This window comes from Eurypyga helias, unplaced genomic scaffold, assembly GCF_000690775.1.
Source record: "Eurypyga helias isolate BGI_N326 unplaced genomic scaffold, ASM69077v1 scaffold9779, whole genome shotgun sequence".
In the NCBI taxonomy this organism is placed as follows: Eukaryota; Metazoa; Chordata; class Aves; order Eurypygiformes; family Eurypygidae; genus Eurypyga; species Eurypyga helias.
In genome coordinates, this window is record NW_010271410.1 from 28251 (window position 1) to 45479 (window position 17229).

The 17229-nt window shown below is 46.9% G+C and overlaps 2 protein-coding genes across 2 annotated transcripts in view; both read left to right on the forward strand.

Annotated features, from left to right (window-relative positions):
• The first annotated feature begins 6469 nt into the window (after positions 1 to 6469).
• Positions 6470 to 9280, forward strand: NEU2 (sialidase 2 (cytosolic sialidase)). The gene is made up of 2 exons (XM_010158807.1): positions 6470 to 6670; positions 8342 to 9280. Exons 1-2 carry the CDS (start codon positions 6470 to 6472, stop codon positions 9278 to 9280), a joined length of 1140 nt encoding a protein of 379 aa, XP_010157109.1.
• A 5270-nt stretch (positions 9281 to 14550) lies between these two features.
• INPP5D (inositol polyphosphate-5-phosphatase, 145kDa) overlaps positions 14551 to 17229 on the forward strand; it is a gene marked incomplete at its 3' end in the record, with an annotated part of 55301 nt that continues 52622 nt past the window's right edge. The window contains exon 1 of the mRNA XM_010158808.1: positions 14551 to 14684. Coding sequence (XP_010157110.1) covers positions 14551 to 14684 — 134 coding nt within the window. The remainder of the gene's footprint in view (positions 14685 to 17229) is intronic.

The following is a 17229-nucleotide window of genomic DNA, read 5'->3' on the forward strand; positions in this document are numbered from 1 at the left end:
CTCCTTGTCTGACTCTTGCTGATGCAGTCCAGGACAGTGACTTAGCAGAAACTGTTCACTTTTTTCTTCCTGATTGATTTTCTGCCAGACTGACACCCTCTGATGGCTTGCCAAGATGATGAGCCTCAGTGCTGGCACTGGAAGGGATACAACTTTGCTCAAGAGAGAGGAAAGACAGTAATACAGAAGCGTTCATTAATTTGGTTGGTTGACTGTACATCCACACCTTTGCAAGTCCCTATTTGGTTTCCACAGATCAACCACAACTGCCATCAAATGAGGAGGCTTTTCTTCCTCTTTTTTCATCACTAGCAAGATCTGTTTGTGGGATTGTTATTTTCATTTTTTCAGATCGCTTCAAACACAAGAAGCATTAATGGCAGCAATGGAAACACAGTAGAAAGGAGAGGAAAGCAAGAGAAACAGCAAGGAATGGGATAGGAAAGGTCATCTCTGAGAGCAGCAGCACAACATGAGATCAGTAGCACAAGGTGGTAGTGAAATCAACTGCTTGGGTCCTCGCAGCAGCTGCAGGTGCTTCCAGCTAGGGCAGAGCTGGGAGAAGGGCTGATGCTGTCCTCCCCCAGCTGGGACCCTGGGCTCACACCCCCTCTCAGTTCCTCTGACTCTCCCCATTAGCTCACTGACTGCAGCTGCTGGGATGGTTTGGCCCTGGAAACACCTCCACAGAGGTTGTTGGGAGCTGTGTCCGCATGCACCAGCACGTCGCTCCCGTACCACTGCCTGGGGACTCCTGCGTTAACCCATTTCTTCATTCGGAAACAGCACGCTGATGGATGGGAGGTGCGTGGAGCCGGCAGAGGAATGTGTCAGCTTAACGCAGCATCATCACTTGCTGGTTATAACCATTTTCTGGGTTCTTTTGGTAAACTTTCCCAGAGCTCAGGAGTGCTTTGAGAGGAAGCACTAGGAGTCTGTGTGCTGGGACCAGAGGAACTTTCCTCCTCAGCACAAGGGGATAAGAGGACTACGAAGTAAGACAGCATGCTGAACTGTATTAGAAACAACAGCTGTTCCACGGTGCTGTCAATCTATGCAGGTAGAAAGATGCTGTTTAATTACTATGATAATTTAAAAGTCTTTCGTACTGCTTGTCCAGCTCACGTGGAACCTCCCCTTATATGCAAAATAGGTTTGCTATTTAAATGTCAGGTTGTGTGTACATGCCAGCTGCCAGCTTTTCTTGGGGATTCGAGACAGCTGACATTGCTGCCTATATAAATGATTTTGCAGGTTGGAGACTAGTTGGTAAGAGTGTGGTGAACCTTCCTTTTATCTAATCCAGTAGGAGTGCTTTTTGGTTTGTTGTGGTTTTGGGTTTTTTTTCCCTTTGAGGTGACTTCCAGGAGACACAGAGTGAAAGAGGTATTTATTTTTTTTTTTTCATAACAGTGGACACTGATAGGAACTACAAAGGTAAATACAGCATTTTGTAAGTTCAAGTAGGAGTGCAGTTTGTGTATTCCTCCACCAAACATGCTAAGAGAAATACTGCTGCTTCATGTGATTCCTCTCCAGTGCTAAGAAAACCAGCACTGTAAGGTACAGGAGTTACTGCTAGGCTGAGCCACAACGTTTTAAAAGCAGAACTTGATTGATTGTTTAGGAAAGCATGTACTGGGGAGGCTGAAAATCCCCTTGTAAGTGTGGTATGAAGTTTTTACCGCAAAAGAAACTTTCTGTTTCTAGTGTGGTTAAAAAGTTTAATCCAATTGGCTGCTGGATTAAAGTAATTACAGTTTTGTGCCTTTCCAGTTTTGAATTCTGAACGTTTTAGTTTGTTTAAAGTTTATTGTTTGACAGGTCTTGCTGATAACTCTCCTTTCTGACTTTACATGGAGGGTGAGCTATTGGACTAAATAAATGTGTGTTTGTCTGGCTTGTTAAGTAATCCCATAACCTAGATTTAGTGTAGGATCTGGTCTAGGGGCGTAAGAAGGCTGGAGAGGGAGTGCTGTGATGCTGGGGTTTGTCAGAAATAGGCAGCCATGCTGTTTAGCTAGGAGGAAAGGCTTGCACACAGGAATCTGCTGTGTAACAAGTATTCTAGAAGCAAACTGGGTCTCCTATTTCTTAGCCCAATACAACCAGAACGTGGCTGCTCCTGGACCCCCTCTATGCAGTATCCAAATATAAATGTCTTTAAGTGAAACAAGAAACGTATATCAGCATAGCACTTAGTTGACTTTTACAAGTTTGGAGAATGCTGTAAGTCTGGGTCTGATGTTGAGTAGGCAGCAACTGGACCTGGATTCTTGTGCTTGCCTTGAAAAGCAGAATTTTAGTTGGGCTTTCATGTGAGCATTGGGCTTTTTGTTTGTGTGTGTTGGTTTTGGGTTTGGTTTTTTTTTTTTTTTTTACCCTAATACCTCTTCAAATGAGTGAGTTTGTTTGGGATCCATCTGAATTCCTTCAGGAACAAGCTGCCCTCCTGCAGAGGGAACTCTGATGGGGACCAAGGGATAGAGTTCAGCATATTACCTCACTTCTGCTGGTTTGTTTTTAAAGACATACTGTCATTTCAGCTTGGATCTGAACATGTTAAGGACAGGTTTTTACAGAAGCTGAGGTCAGTGGAAATGTTATCTTTTTTAATCACTTTTCTTGGAGAGGGTTAAAGCAAATAAACAGGTAGTGGCTCATCCTGCTCTGTGAGCAGGTCCATGCGAGCTGCCCTGAAGGACAGAAGTGGAAGGAACAAGTACCTTCTGGTGTCTACCAGCACCTATCTGTTACTGCATCTTGGGCTCCTTCTAGGCATCAGATCCCCCATAGATCCATTTGTTGACAACTGTTATTTCTTTTGACTCTTCTGGTGTGCTGGAAACAGTGTCTGCTTTGGAAATCATTACAGCTGTATAACTTGCAAACTATGAGTAATGGTTTCCTCCAATTTAACTGCCCCCTCCTCTTACGTGTTTTCATTGTACCCGTCTTTCTTCCTGTCCGCCCAGTTCTGCCTGGAGGTGAGGTACTGGATCTCAGTGCAGCAGCTTCCCTGGTGCCTTGGAGAGGAATTGCAGGTAAACGTTAGTCACCCTGGAGTGCACACTTCTCAAGGATAAATCTGGGAGTTAAATTCAAAACTCCAGTAAACACCAAAACACAGAAGGGAATATTGCCTTAATGGCCACATGATAAATTTCTCTTCTCCTCACTTTGCATCTCTGTCCTCTGGAAAGAGGTTACCAGCTACCTCTTTTTCTCCTAGGAAAAAAGTTATCCTATCAACTCTCCTTCCCCTTTCTCACCCCTTTACCTTGAAAACTACAGTTAACTTTTCTCTCCAAGGTGACTGAATTGATACAGGTCTGGGCAATTGTGGGTTTGTGTACAGCTCCCCAGACTCCTGCTTCTATTTCAGGTCTTTGTGGTCCCAAAAGTTTGTCTTTTTTTCCACTTTCCAGCCCTTGGTCTTTCATAAAGTATTGCCATGGTCTACAAACTTTGCCTTGCCAATGTCCTTAGATCACACTGGCTGCAATGTTGCCACCTTCTTCTTCCTTGCAGGCCAGCCAGTGCTATTTCAGTAGGGTTTAGGAACAACGTAGCATCGTGGACGCATGCATCCCTTGGCAATTTAATCTCAGTGGGACTGGTCTGAATGATTTGAATTCCTGCAGTGCGAGAGTATGAGCTTTTGAACAATCTTCATGTGGCTGTTCTGTCGTTGACTTGCTGATTTTACTTCTTTTTTATTCAGGAAGGTGTAGTTAGTGGTTTTGCCTGTGAAAACGGGTGGAGGTCAAGAGAAAAATCAATTTCTTTCAATTCTCTAGAGAAGTAACTGAAACAGTGCTGGTTTTTTATATATTAAGAACTTTAAGCTTCTTTAAAGATTTTGTATTTTTGATTCTGTGTGAAACTCAAACTGTTATGACTCAATTTCTGCTTGAGGATCCACCAGGGAAAAGGTAGAAGCAGATGAACACTGACTTTCAATGTATTTAAAAAAGGATGGAAGAGTTTCTCTGCAGATGGATACATAGTGTGTATGTATATATAAATGCATACAGCCATAATACCCACACTGTGTGTAGGGAGTATATCTACAAATATGTGTATGCATACACACTCACACCTATCCCTGCTTAGTCTCTGAATAGATGGGAAAGTCACTTGGTTCTAGTATTTTCCACAGTTATAGCTGTGGGTGCTGTGTCCAGAAACCTCAGGCTTGTTTCTATGGCAGCTATTCCCAGCGTTTTAACATCCCACCTTCCCTCAATCCTCAGGTGGCAATAAGAGGAAAAGACGGCTGTTGTGACACCCACACTGAGCATGTCACGGAGGGGGCTAAGAGCATGGGTGGAGATGTCTGCAGATGACAGGTTCATACAGGAGGGACTTGGGTACACTAGGCTGTAGCATGGCTTCCTGTGGTACTGGTCTCTGGTCTCTTGGCTTGGCACTTGGGGCTTTGTGGGCCAGCCCAGATCTCTATCTCTCTCTTTTCCTTCTTTTTATTTTTTCTTGGCCTCCTTCATGCCCTGCCCTGAAGCAGGACTGCAATATCAGAATGGCATCATGAGCAGAGCCTGTGCTGCACTAGGCAGGCTGACTAATCTCCCTTTAAATAATCTCCCTTTAAATAGTCTGGAAGCACTCTAGTGAGCTTCTGTTTCAGGAGCCATGAGAACACAGCCACCACTGTGGTCTATATAAATAGCCAGATCCATGCTGGTAAGTAGTGAACAGCACAGTTATTTGTTCTAGGAAGGTCTTCCTATTTTCTTACTGTTGCATGGATAGCTGCGATCAAATTCTGGTCATGTTTTTGTATAGTAGGGGTGCTGCTGCCTTTCTCAGATTGCTGCATTATCAGTGACGGCAAGGAGCGAGCAGCTACCCTTTGGAGACAGACTTCTGTCTCCAGTGGCTTTGCATCTGAGTGGCAATGGGTCTGTGGCTTGCTGGGGTCTATATAGCTGGCTTTAGCTAAAATAGCACAGTTAAGACCCTGGTGATCAGTGCTGCGAGTTCAAAAATCTCACCGATACATAAAGATTTGGAAGGTGAAAGCAGAGAATATTTGAATATTCAGTGCCTAGCTATTGATCTGGATAGAGCATGATGTGATGGTCCTGTCCAACCATGTCTATGTTAGTTATGCTGGCTAATATAGTATTTTCTCTTGTAATATGGAAGAGTAGAAACAAGTCTCCAGGTAGGTGCATGCACTCTGCAGCTGCATAAGTAACCTTCCGTTTGCCTCCATCCGGTCTTGAATTATCAAGACAGCCTTCAAAAACATAAAGATCTCGTATATGACCAATAGCCACACTAGTGCTTTCCAAGATTTCAGTAAATAGGAGAATCCTCAGCGAAGAGCGCAGCAAATCTTGCCTCAGCAAGAGGCGTTTGAGTTTCTTACTCATAGTGTATTGTCATTTTCTCCCTGCCATCCTACCCACTCAATGCGTCAGAGATCTAAGGCTTGATTTATTTTTTACTTTAAAAAAATTTTTTTTTGTCCCTTTCCCTCCCATCTGCTGAGCAGAGGATATTCAGGCCTTCAGTTTCTGCTGCATTGTGTCAGACATCCCTTTTCTGTCTTTCTTCTTTTCTGTTCCCCCCACCCCATGCTGAGCCAGTGGGTTTTTATCAGGGTAAGTGAGTTCATAGAAGAGGCTTGGTGCAAGAGGACAGAGGGCTGAGCGGGTCTGAGGAGAGGAAGAGAGACTGTGTGGGGGCACAGCACAGACCAGTTTCACAGAAGCAGCTTTCCTAAATGCCCCCTCATGTTTGCCTTCCTAACGTTGCTTTTAAGTCACTGTACAGACGACAAGATTTTTGCTTGGCCAGAAGTCTCACCCAGTGTTGTGGGACACCATTTGGACTGTTCCTTAATCTTACTGGGGGTGGGATGTTCTCTTTCTTTCTCTTTTCATGCTCAGTGCTTACCATCTTCAAAGAGGGACACAGCTGGGGTCAGGGATTGCCTCAGCGTGTCATTTATATGGGATTTTAAGCTCCTATTTGCCGAAGCAGAAGTTCTGTGCTGGGTTTTGGAAACACCATCAGCAAAGACAGTAATGGTCTTCTGAGGGAAAATACTATAATGTTCGATTATCAACAGCCTTCTGAATTACAAAGCAAACACACAAAAATCCCAGACTCTGAATTTAATTAAAAAGCAAACCCAAACCACAGACAGCTTTTTCGTTAACCGTATTTAGTGTGCTTACCTTGCATCACTCCAGTAAGATCATCCAGGCTGTTCCTGGGGTAAGTCTGGTCTGTGGTGCCAACTACTATGCAACATGTGGGTTCTCTTTGGAAAAACACCAGAAAAAGACAAAGCTGATAGTAGCAGAAATACTGTTTCAGTGCCGAGAGGTTCCGCTAAGTGGGGAGGTCAAAAAGCAGTGGAATGTGCCCCATCACATTTTGCAGGGCTAAGGGTGGGTCAAAATACAATGCATTTTGTCTTCTTCCCCCTAGCATGATGGCTTCATTTCCTGTCTTGGAGCAAGAGACGCTGTTCCAGAACGGTACGTGGAGCTATCGAATTCCAGCGCTGCTCTACCTGCCGCGTTTCAGCATCATCCTGGCGTTTGCTGAGGAGCGAGAGGATGTGGTGGATGAACACGCCAAGCTAATAGCGATGCGCAGAGGCGTGTATGACCCAACGACGCACCGTGTTCAGGTACCAGTGTGGGGAGAAAATGGGGGAGACTGCCCACCTGTCCCCACAAGTTGAACGTTTTTGTCCTTTTGTAGGGAGAGGGTAGCTTCTCTTCCCCAGTTACAGGAGACAAATCTGCTTATAGGTAATGTGTGTGTCATTATAATGGATTCAACCCCATGACTGGGCAGCTGTTAGGGGGATGAAAGTGGGCAGGTGCAGCAGATTTTTGGGGGATGGCTTTGACCCATCATCGCAGAGCTGGGGAAGCAGATAGAGGTGGGACAGAAGTCCTGTGGTGACAGCAAAGATGTGGGGGAGAGGCAGAAACGGGGAGTGCCACAGGGATGGGGAGGAGTGAATTAGCAACCAGTGACTTTTAATTCATCTTCTTAGGACTAATTTATGGTTTAAAAAACAGTTGAGAACAGCTAGTCTCCCCACGCAAAAGAGTGTAGTCTGGTTTGTCTGTGCCAGTGAATTGGCTACCTTATTAATCCACCAGTTATTATTAACAGTTATCTTGCTGGGTGACTGGGGGTGGTGAATACTCTATTTATAATAATTTCTTGCATTTGCAAACGTATTAATGTCTTAAAAAAAGTCATTATATTTCTCTATTCCAATCCTTTATTGGTGACTGGTTGTCCTAGATTATAGAGTCTTAAGAGCTGGAGTCTGCGTAGCAGAAGCAGCCTCTGAGCGCACCTGCAGTGTCAGACCATTCAGCTAACATCCTGTGTGACCCCAGCAATTCAGTTAAGCAGGGCTCCGTTGGTCATAAACTTTGTAATTTGTGCTCACATGCTAGAGTTTCTTAAAATGGAAATATTAAATATTCCAAAGTTAATACTGGTTGAATATACAAAGATAAGACATGACCAAAAGGGTAATCAGCAAGTCAGGCTAGAAAAGCTAATTAGTATAATATTACTGGAAAATACTGCTTCTTTTACCCAGCTAATAACACTATGTAGAAATAATTTTTTAATTGCAATGTTAGTGTTAGGAATGTGATTGTGTTATGTGCTTGGAGGGTAATCATACCTGCTCTGTGACCTATTTTCTCTGTCGGACAACTCAGGGTCCAAATTTCCACACAGAGTGTGGAAAGCCATGCAATCAGCTCCAGCAAGGTGCCTTGGTGTAGTCTGGGATGCCTGTTCACACACGGATCAGAATGGAGGAATAGGAGTCTGTATGGAAAGGAATTTGTCAGCATCCAGGATATTTGAAAATGGTTCAGCTATCTAGCTGACTTCCGAAGAAACACTGACACAGCCCAGTGTCTGTACCAGCACACTTTGACCACTGGGCATGTCTGTGTGTCATATGTATATCTTTGTGAGAATTTCTGAAAGTTCAGCTCCTGTAGTTTTTTAATCAGTGTCATCAGATGCTAACTGCATTGAGAAATAGAGCTGTCAGCTCCTCGCTGAGTAGTAATTACAAGGGATATTACCTGCCTGTTTGGTGAAGAGCACGTGCATTGTGTCATCCAGATAATTTTCACTTACATTTGGCAATGTCGGTATATTGTCTTCCCATTTCTTCCTCAATCCACTAACTTGCTTCTCTTCTGTTCTTCTCATGCTCTTCTGGAACTTTTATCCAGGCATCCTTACACTCTAACATGGATCTGTTTGTAATGGGGTGTTTCATTCTTGTCTCCCTTCGCACGGGCCCTGGCAGTGGAGTAGCATGGAGACCATTGTCAGTGCGCAGCTCAAGGACCACCGATCTATGAACCCCTGTCCTGTTTATGATGAGGTCTCAGGGAAACTGATCCTGTTCTTCATAGCTATCCCAGGAAAGGTCTCTGAGCAGCATCAGCTCAGGACAAAGATCAACCTGGTACGTCTCTGCTACGTCACTAGCATGGACCAAGGACGCACCTGGAGCGCTGCCCGGGATATCACTGATAGCACCATTAGCACTGAGTACAAGAACTGGGCCACTTTTGCAGTGGGGCCAGGTCATGGATTACAATTGCTCAACGAGGCCCGGAGTCTTGTGATTCCTGCTTATGCCTACCGTATCCTGGACCCGAAGAAACACCCCACCCCTCACGCCTTCTGCTTCATCAGCTCTGACCATGGGACAACGTGGGAGATGGGGAACTTTGTGGAGAAAGAGAGCGCGGTGGAGTGCCAGGTAGCAGAGATCCACACCTGTGGCAGGAAGGTCCTCTACTGCAACGCACGGAGCAGCAGAGGAGCCAGAATCCAGGCTGTCAGCTACAATCACGGCATGGACTTTGAGGGAGGCCAGCGGGTTGAAATGCTAGTAGAACCTCCCTCAGGATGTCATGGAAGTGTTACTGCCTTCCCACCTCCCCCCAGTGCCAGATGCCAAGACAGTTGGTTGCTCTACGCTCATCCTGCAGACCCAAGGGGTCGAAGAGATTTAGGAATTTACCTCAACAAAACACCTTTAAATCCAGCACGCTGGACAAAACCAAGTATCCTCTGCAAGGGCCTGTGTGCTTACTCGGATCTGCAGTACATGGGGGTTGGGCCAGATGGCTCACCCTTGTTCTCCTGCCTCTTTGAATATGGGACCCACCAACAATGTGAAGAGATGATCTTTGTAATGTTCACTTTGAAGCAAGCCTTTCCATCAGAGTACTGAGACTCGAGCCTTTCCATCAGCATCCCTCCAAAAGTCACCTTTGCTGATTCTTTTCACTGTCAGTTCTCATCTTTCAGCAAAAGGCTTCTTGTACTCCTCCTGCACCCTTAGTTTGGTGTTGGCTTGTGGCATCTGTAGATTTACAAAGTCTATTAAACATACTAAGACTGAACGTGTTTGGTTTTGTTTTCTGTTGCCTGTTCTCTCTCCCCTCCCCCCAACCCTTTCTTTTGGGCTGCTCTCTTAAACATCATGTGTTCAAAACAAGCATGACTTCTGTATGGGGCTTCTTGCCTTGAGGCTGCCGATAGACTTGATTAGGGACGATCAAATGCAGCGCAGGGATTACATGGGAACAGAAGGCAGCAATTTTATGCTGAGGTGTATTTAGTAATTTGTGGAGAAAGTCCTAGAGAGGACACTGGGCTTACTGCCCTGTATCTGCAGTTGCCTCCTTCAGAAAACCGCTTTGGCTCTGGCTGGGTGTGCTGCTTCTTGCAGCCACTGTAGGACTCGCTAGCAACTCTAGCTTTCAGGGCTTGCTCTCTTCTCTTGCTTCAGCAAGATCATGGGGTGTCTTGCTCTTGGGATATTCCTTGCCCACTTCTGCAGTGGATTTGGGGTTGTCTTGCTGAATTCCCAGGGACTTCTGTCTAACTTACCCTTCTCCTTACTTCTCATGCTGTATGTTTTTGCTTATTTGCCCTTTTGCTTACACTGCACTGAGAAGTTGCAGTTTCTCATGTGTACGAAAACCACAGTCTCGTGTGCTCCAGCTGTTCCTTCTCCCTGGGCAGTGACAGCAGGACCCATGCAGGACATCAGGACCCCCACGTTTGGGGACAGGGCAAGTGGCAGAAATGGCATTTTGCCTGTATCGAAACTGCAGGATCAGGACAGGTCTGCAGAGGGAGCTCCCAATTTATAGTCAGGAGGGGAAATACTTGCTGGTCTTTAGAAAACAAGCGCTTAAGCTATGATCAACACAGCAACTGCTCTTACTGCTGACGACCCAATGTCTTGCAAGCATGGCTGTTGTTATAACAGAGTATTATTGGCATATGAGGCAGTGTGTCAAACAAATAACATTGCCCTGCTTCCAGCAAATTGCAAAGACACGGGTGTCAAGAGGAAGGGACCTGACCAAGGCCAGAGCAGCATGAAAGTGCTCAAGCTGGGAGGCTTTCCAATGCAGACAGCTTTTCAGCAGGCTTCTGAAGGAAACCGCCCCGGTTTTGGGGAGAGGGAGACTATTCTGAGGCTCCAGCGTGATTTGAAAGGAGGCATTATGCAGTGAGTAGACATGGGGAGTGACCAGAAATGAAGGGGTACCAACGGAGACACGTCAGAGCAGGTGGAGTTAGGAAGTCTTTGCCCATGCCTCTGGACAAAATTCTGCTTTATAAACCAGTCTGTGCTTGTTTGCTGTATACTGTATTCTGTGTGTGCACGTGTGGAATGGCTCCAAGGGAAATATGTTTGTTTGCTCTGCTGGAGAAGCAAAACACCTGCTTTCCAGAGCACTGTCAGGCCACATCCCCTCTGGGGAACGCTAGCAGGTCCCATAGGATCCTTTGCACTGTTACTGCTCAGGTCTACTCGTCTCTGCTTGCTCAGTATCCCCACCTTTGCCTTTTATTGCTGATAGCTTTTGGGGTAGTGGGAGAAGTGGCCCTCATTTTTATCTCTGTCTAGGTTTGTTTCAGGGCACCTGGAGGTTGCAGGTACCAAGGGAGTGAAGAGATCTCATGCCCTTCACAAATACACCTGTAATTTGCTGAGCCTTTCCCAAGCAGCAGGTCAGTAACACGCTGGGCTGGAGTAGCAGAGTGGCTCAGCTACCCAGTACTTTGTGGAATTACTCATGTGCTCTTTAGATGTAGGCCAGGGTCTAAATACACCTTTGTGGCCAACCACCTGTTACTGATGCCTAATGAGGGAATGTTATATTTAGACTTCAGCAAAGCTAACCGCTGTCCTATACACTTAACCTCCCTCATCAGGCGTACTATGAAATATTTCTGTTTTGTGACATGCAAATCCATATTTGAGAGCTTTTCATCTGACCAAGTGCTGATGCAGTGCACAGGCTTGGATATATGTGGGGGGTTTGGGTGATAGCTGTGCATGTTGAATAATGCTGCAGACAGTGTTTATCCACTGGTTCTGGACAGGCTGGTGAGTTCACAGCCGTCTGGTACAATACTACCTGGACATCTGTACCAAACCCAGTTTAGATAAAGTGTTTATTGCAATGTCTGAGAGACAGCTTAGAATAATACCTAACATGGGGGAAAATAATATTTACTTTGTCCATAGACTGCCAGGACTGTAATTTTTGATTATCCAGTATCATAACGTGTCCCAGTTCTTTGTCTGTGCCCTCGTTCTCTCAAATAACTAAGCGAAATACTGCTGTTGCTGCAGCAGTAAAAGCTTGTGTGGAGTCTGGGTTGGATTTGTCTGACAGATGTACCCATAATTCTTTTGTTTTACATGTGTAGCTCTTAGACGGTGCTTTGTCCTGACTGTGGGATGAGAGTGTAGACTATTCAAAGCACATCCTACTCCTTGTGGAAGTCTTAGAGCTGGGCTGGCTACATTTGTACTATCACCTGGCCTGTAACAGCTGCAGGCTCATCACTGCACTCCCCCTCTATGGAAAACACTTTAGGTCCCCTCTGCGTAACTTCTCTAATCTCTTCTTCCTCAGATCTGCTCGCTAGCCTTGTCTGACACAGGCACGAATGGAAAAAAAAAAAAAAAAGAGAATGGCAGAAGTATCTTCTGCAGAACAGCTTTTTTTGGTGTGGGACCGAAGGTACTGCTGTCCTCTGGGATTCAGGTAGTTCAGGGTATGCACACAGTTGTGTGCTGACTGTGCAGGGATCAGTCTTTCTCCAGCACTGCAGAGCTCATGTGCCAGCGCCATGAGAAGTAAAGCAGATGCCATTTCCTCTTCAGGCAGTGTTGTGAAGGAGCCATTAGGGATCACAGTGTTTTTCGTGTTAGGCGGTTGGGATTCATCTCCTGAGCAGCTGGAGCTGCACTCTGCTGGCTTTAGGACCAAGAAATACTCACAGAAACCAACCTGCGCATCTTATTGCCACAATCATCACACATGTTTGGATCCCATCCCCTTGATTATGTCTCCAAGTCCAGGAGTTGTGTGTGGCTGGACAGCGGATTCACACATTTGAAGGAAATAGCAGCAGCTTGCTAAAATCAAAGTTGGTGGTGGGATGGATAGGAGTTGTGTTAAGTACACAGCTAATCAGTCTCAGATGACTAACCAGCGCTTGTAGCTCTCTGTTACCTTGTGTTAGCTTGCAGTAGGTCAGGAGAAGCTCTCCAAACACTATAATTCCAGCAAAACTCATGTTGTACAGCAGCTCTGTCCAGTCAGCATCCACATACGGGTGTGTTGCATGTAAAGCTTCGTGAGTGAGGTCAAGCAGTGGTTTGACATTTGCAGTTGTTCTGCTTCCTGCTGGAGCTGTGCTCCAGAGAAGCTTCTCTAAGTATGAGAAATCCCTAGGAGCTAGTACAGGTGAGGCTAGCAGCGTGCTATGGCCAGGCAGGACTGTCAACAGAGTCACACAGCCCCTTTGCCATATGCAGCCACTCTTCTCCGTGGGGAGAATAGGGTTTGTAACCACTTTGCAGCTTAGAAGAGCTCACAGCTACTCTCCATGCACAGCCATTTCATGGCATTTGGCATCTGACTCCATGTAGGCACCTGAATCCATGGGAATTTAGGGCACCTAAAGCCCTATGTGGGTTGGATTGAGGCTGAAGGGCAGGTCCAGCTGAGCTAATTTCGGTCTGTAGACAGTGCTTGCTCAGCGTGGACAGGAAGCCCTGCACATTGCAGTTCTGCCCATTGAGCAGGGTCCTATGCTGGCCACAAAATTTGGAATTGCGGGTGCCCACAGTTCAATTCCAATGGCAGAGATTAAGATGGACACTGCAAAGCAGAGGTCTGGAAAACTGAAGCAGCACGAAGGCTGGCAGGGATGAAGGCTGGGATGTACTGGTTCACCCTCTCTCTCCATACCCACAAATTCTAGTTTCTCCCAGTTTGGTGACCAGAGTGCTCTCTCCTGTCTCGCTGTCCATGCGGTGTATAAAGCAGCAATCCAAACCCAATCCAGGTACTGTGGTTCCAGCACTTCTCCTGGCTCTGGGAGGCGAGGATTGCACAGGCTTAGTGTCCCTGCCTTTCCTGGGAACTCTCCCTCTGTACTCTGGGCCCCAGGCAGAGTCCCAGCCCAACTGCTGCTTCTAGGTCTGGCTCAAACGTGGATGTGCAGAAGTGATGCTTTCAAAGGCAGAGTGGTTGGAGGTGCAGGATAGACAAACAAAGTTGCCATGCAGGCAGGGCCCCGGTAGCAATGTCCTTGCTTGCTGCAAACCAGCCCCTCCTTGCTGCGCCTTGGAGATGAGGCGCTGAGCGTGCCACGCAGCACAGACAAGGGGCAGATGTACAGACAAGGAAGAGGGAAGTGAAAGCTCCAGAGCTCCCCTCTCTGATGCAAGTTGACAGACATAGCTTTGCTCCATCCCAACTTCTGGTATTAGAGTAGGAAAGATCTTTAAATCCATCTCGCAGTAGCCGATAAGGAGCCTTGGTCGCAAATCCCCAGGGCAAATCAGCCTCAAAATCTGCTTCTGTGCATGGAAATGTGCAGGGGTAACCTTTTTTTTAATTCTTTGAAGTACCCTCCTCACACCTAGTTAGATGTGAGGACTAGACAAGGCAGGAGTGGGTCAGTGCGGAGTATCCTAATGCACAGTGTGTTTCTGATCAGTCTGAGATGTGTTTATTCCCCGTGGAGACCTGTAGTGGGTAGGACAGGCAGACAGGAAAAAGATGGAAATTCAAAGGGTCTGGCAAGAGATTGTAAAGGGGATGGCAGGCCACCAAAGCCTGGGGAACTGAATCGGTGAGGGAGCAGACAAGATCCTCAGCTGTGACTTTTTGATACGGGGTATTAGGAGATGAAGGGGGAGGGAAAGGCAGGGAACACGGGCTTGCTAGTCACTTCAGCTGCAGCATGAAGAGGGAGAGCGGGGGCTGCAGGAACATGTCACACACACACTCTGAGCTGTTTGAGTTGAGGAAGTTGTCCGCGGCTGAGTTTCCTTTCCCTCTCTGTACTATTGAAACAGGAAGCTGGTGAGCTGAAGCTGCCTGATCGTTACACACAGACACGCAGGCAGCTCTGGCAGCTCCTGTATTGGCATTCAGGTTTCCTCCAGCTCCAGCGATGGATCAGTGCTGGTACCACGGCAACATCACTCGTTCCAGAGCCGAAGACCTGCTCTCCAAAGTAGGCAAGGATGGCAGCTTCCTTGTGCGGGCCAGTGAGTCAATTGCTTCGGCATATGCACTCTGCGTGCTGTAAGTACAGCTTTCCACCTCGCGCTTCACGCGGGCGTTTTTGTCCCCGCTGGGGCAGGGTGTTCCCCCCTGTACCTTCTCCAGCACAGAGGCGAACAGCTGCTGTACCCACTGGGAAGGGGCAGCCCATGTCAGAGCATGGATGGTTTCACTTGACCGGGCCACAGGGAAGGGAAGGGTTGGGAGCAGGGACAGGCTGAACAAACCCACATTCTGTTACCCTGTACTGCTCACGCTACCCTTGCCCCTGATTCGAAAGGAGAGAATAATCAAAGATAAAGCGGCTGTGTTCTGAGAGAAAATAACCTCTTGACATCTTTGAGCCTGTTAACAACTTGGGTCAGGTATTTACATTTAATAACTCAAGTACTGAGCTTGGTAACCTCCCAGGTGCTTTTCTTGCGCTAGTTCAGTGTGTTTGACCCAACTGCTTGTACAATGTCATGTCCCATTCAGCAAAAGGCTTGAAAGAGTTCCTGGAGCCGTGCGTGATATGCCTGGCACAGCGGTGATTCTACTCACCGGGTAGATATTCCATGTGGGAAATGGGGAGAGGAGAGAAGTGCTGGCAGCCCTGACCCGCCCCGTTCTGGGTTGTGGCTGGGAACCAGGGAGAAGGGCCTCCTGCCCCGGGTTTGTGAGGGGTAGGTGTTGTTCATGGAGGCAGGAGTGTGGGGACAAGAGGAGATTGAACGCACTATCTGAAGACTGAGGCATTTGGCTTTGCATTACAGAGAGGTAAGACAGTTGCCTCTGCTTAGGAGAGATCAAGACACCCTCTGTGGGACCCTGTTTTGCTGGTCAGATCCTCTTTGCTGCCACTGTGCAGCAGATTAATAAAACTTCTTTCATCCTTACCCCACATTAAAAGACAAGCAGGTTTCTCAGTGTAGTTTCTTTCTGAAAATGTATTTCTTGCAGTGGTAACAGTGGTGCTGCTTTTTATAATTCTAGTCTGTTTGTCTCTGAGGTCAGACTTCGGTGACAGCACAGTCTGCTGCAGAGGATTCATCTGCAGAAAAGCATGAGGCTGGGTAACTGCCCTGTACGCGTAGGTGTTGGGCTGTTGGGGATGGGTGGCTGGGTAATGGGGGTGTTCACAAAGTGCAGAGAGCCTCTGTGCCTGCCTGGTAAGGTGTTCGTAGTAACGTGGGGAAGAGTTTTGTCTTTCTGGAGGGAGCAGAGAAAGAAGGGCAGCTGCAAATGAGTAACGAGGGCAAGCAGGAGGATGGAGGGGTAATCATGTAGTATGGCCTGATGGCCCAAGTTGCAAGCCAGGGAGCGTTTTACTAGAATAGGCTGTTGCTTCCATTCAGTGATTTTAGTGTGACCCCCTCGATTTGCCTTGTAACCAGTATGTACACAAATATTTTTATGGAATGATGGTGGGGATTATAGAAAGGGAAGGTGCTGTAAAAATGTCTACTAATGTGCATTTGCATAAGTTTTTCCATTGTAAATGTTTACGCAGCCAGCTTTGAAAGCCTTTTGTGACTTGAGAGACATGGGATCAGGAAATAGAAACAATATCATGACCGGGATTTTCTGAACCGGGAGCCAGAGGTTATGTTCTTAAATCCATTCTGAGGTAGTTAACATGAATGGCTTGATTAAAGAAATGGGGAGCACCCAGCCTTGTCAGCCGAGAGCAGCCAGATCTGTGGTGCCAAGAGCTGGCATTAAATATGGTCTGAGAAATGCCACACAAACCTCTGTCCAAGCACCTGCCAAGCCTTCAGTTCATGCTGGTCTGCAGTTAGTGTGAAAAGAAGGGGCTAAGGGTGGTGAACAAGACCTTCCCTCAGAATGTCATCTTGACAAAACGGGCAGCTTGGCTGAAGCTGGAACCTTCCTCCGAGACATATCCGTTTCAGCTGTTATTGACTGGCAGGTTTGACCTGCCAGCTCCTCTGGTCCTTCTGTCTGAAAACCAGAGGGGCTGGAGACAGAGAGGGGGGAATCGACAGCCCGACTGCAAAAGGTTTTCACAAAAAGGTAGTTATGCTGAAAGTGAGAAAGTGTCAACTATGCATAGATAAGGAAAACAAAAAGATAAGAAATCTGCTCTGAAAAAAGAGGTGTAATTCTACAAAGCTCTAATATTTATTGAGATCAGTCAAAATCCAGCAAAAGCACTTAGAGAATGAAATAGTGATTTTCGTCAAGAGCTGCTTTAGAAAAACAGTGTTTGTATAAATAGAGTCAGGTAAAGGGGGTGTATTTGCAGGGCCTTTTAGGCATGCCTCCCTCCTTTTCTGGCACTTGGAGCAGCAGCGTGCAAGTTCAGGGAGAGCTGAGACAGCCAGCAGAGGCGGGGGTGGGGGGGAAGGCTCCTCCCCTGCAGCGCTGTCCTCTGCCCCGCTGGTCACGCTGCCCCATAAAAGGCAAGAAGAAAACTCGTTTTCCTCCTCCTTTCTCTGTGCCCGGATCGTTTGATCTGCCAGTTTATTGGCAAGAAAAGGGCTCCTTAAGTTGCCTGGAGGGGAAGCCTGGATCCCGCCATCAAACGGAGCGGCTGCAGCGGAACGGGTGTCATTGCTGCAGG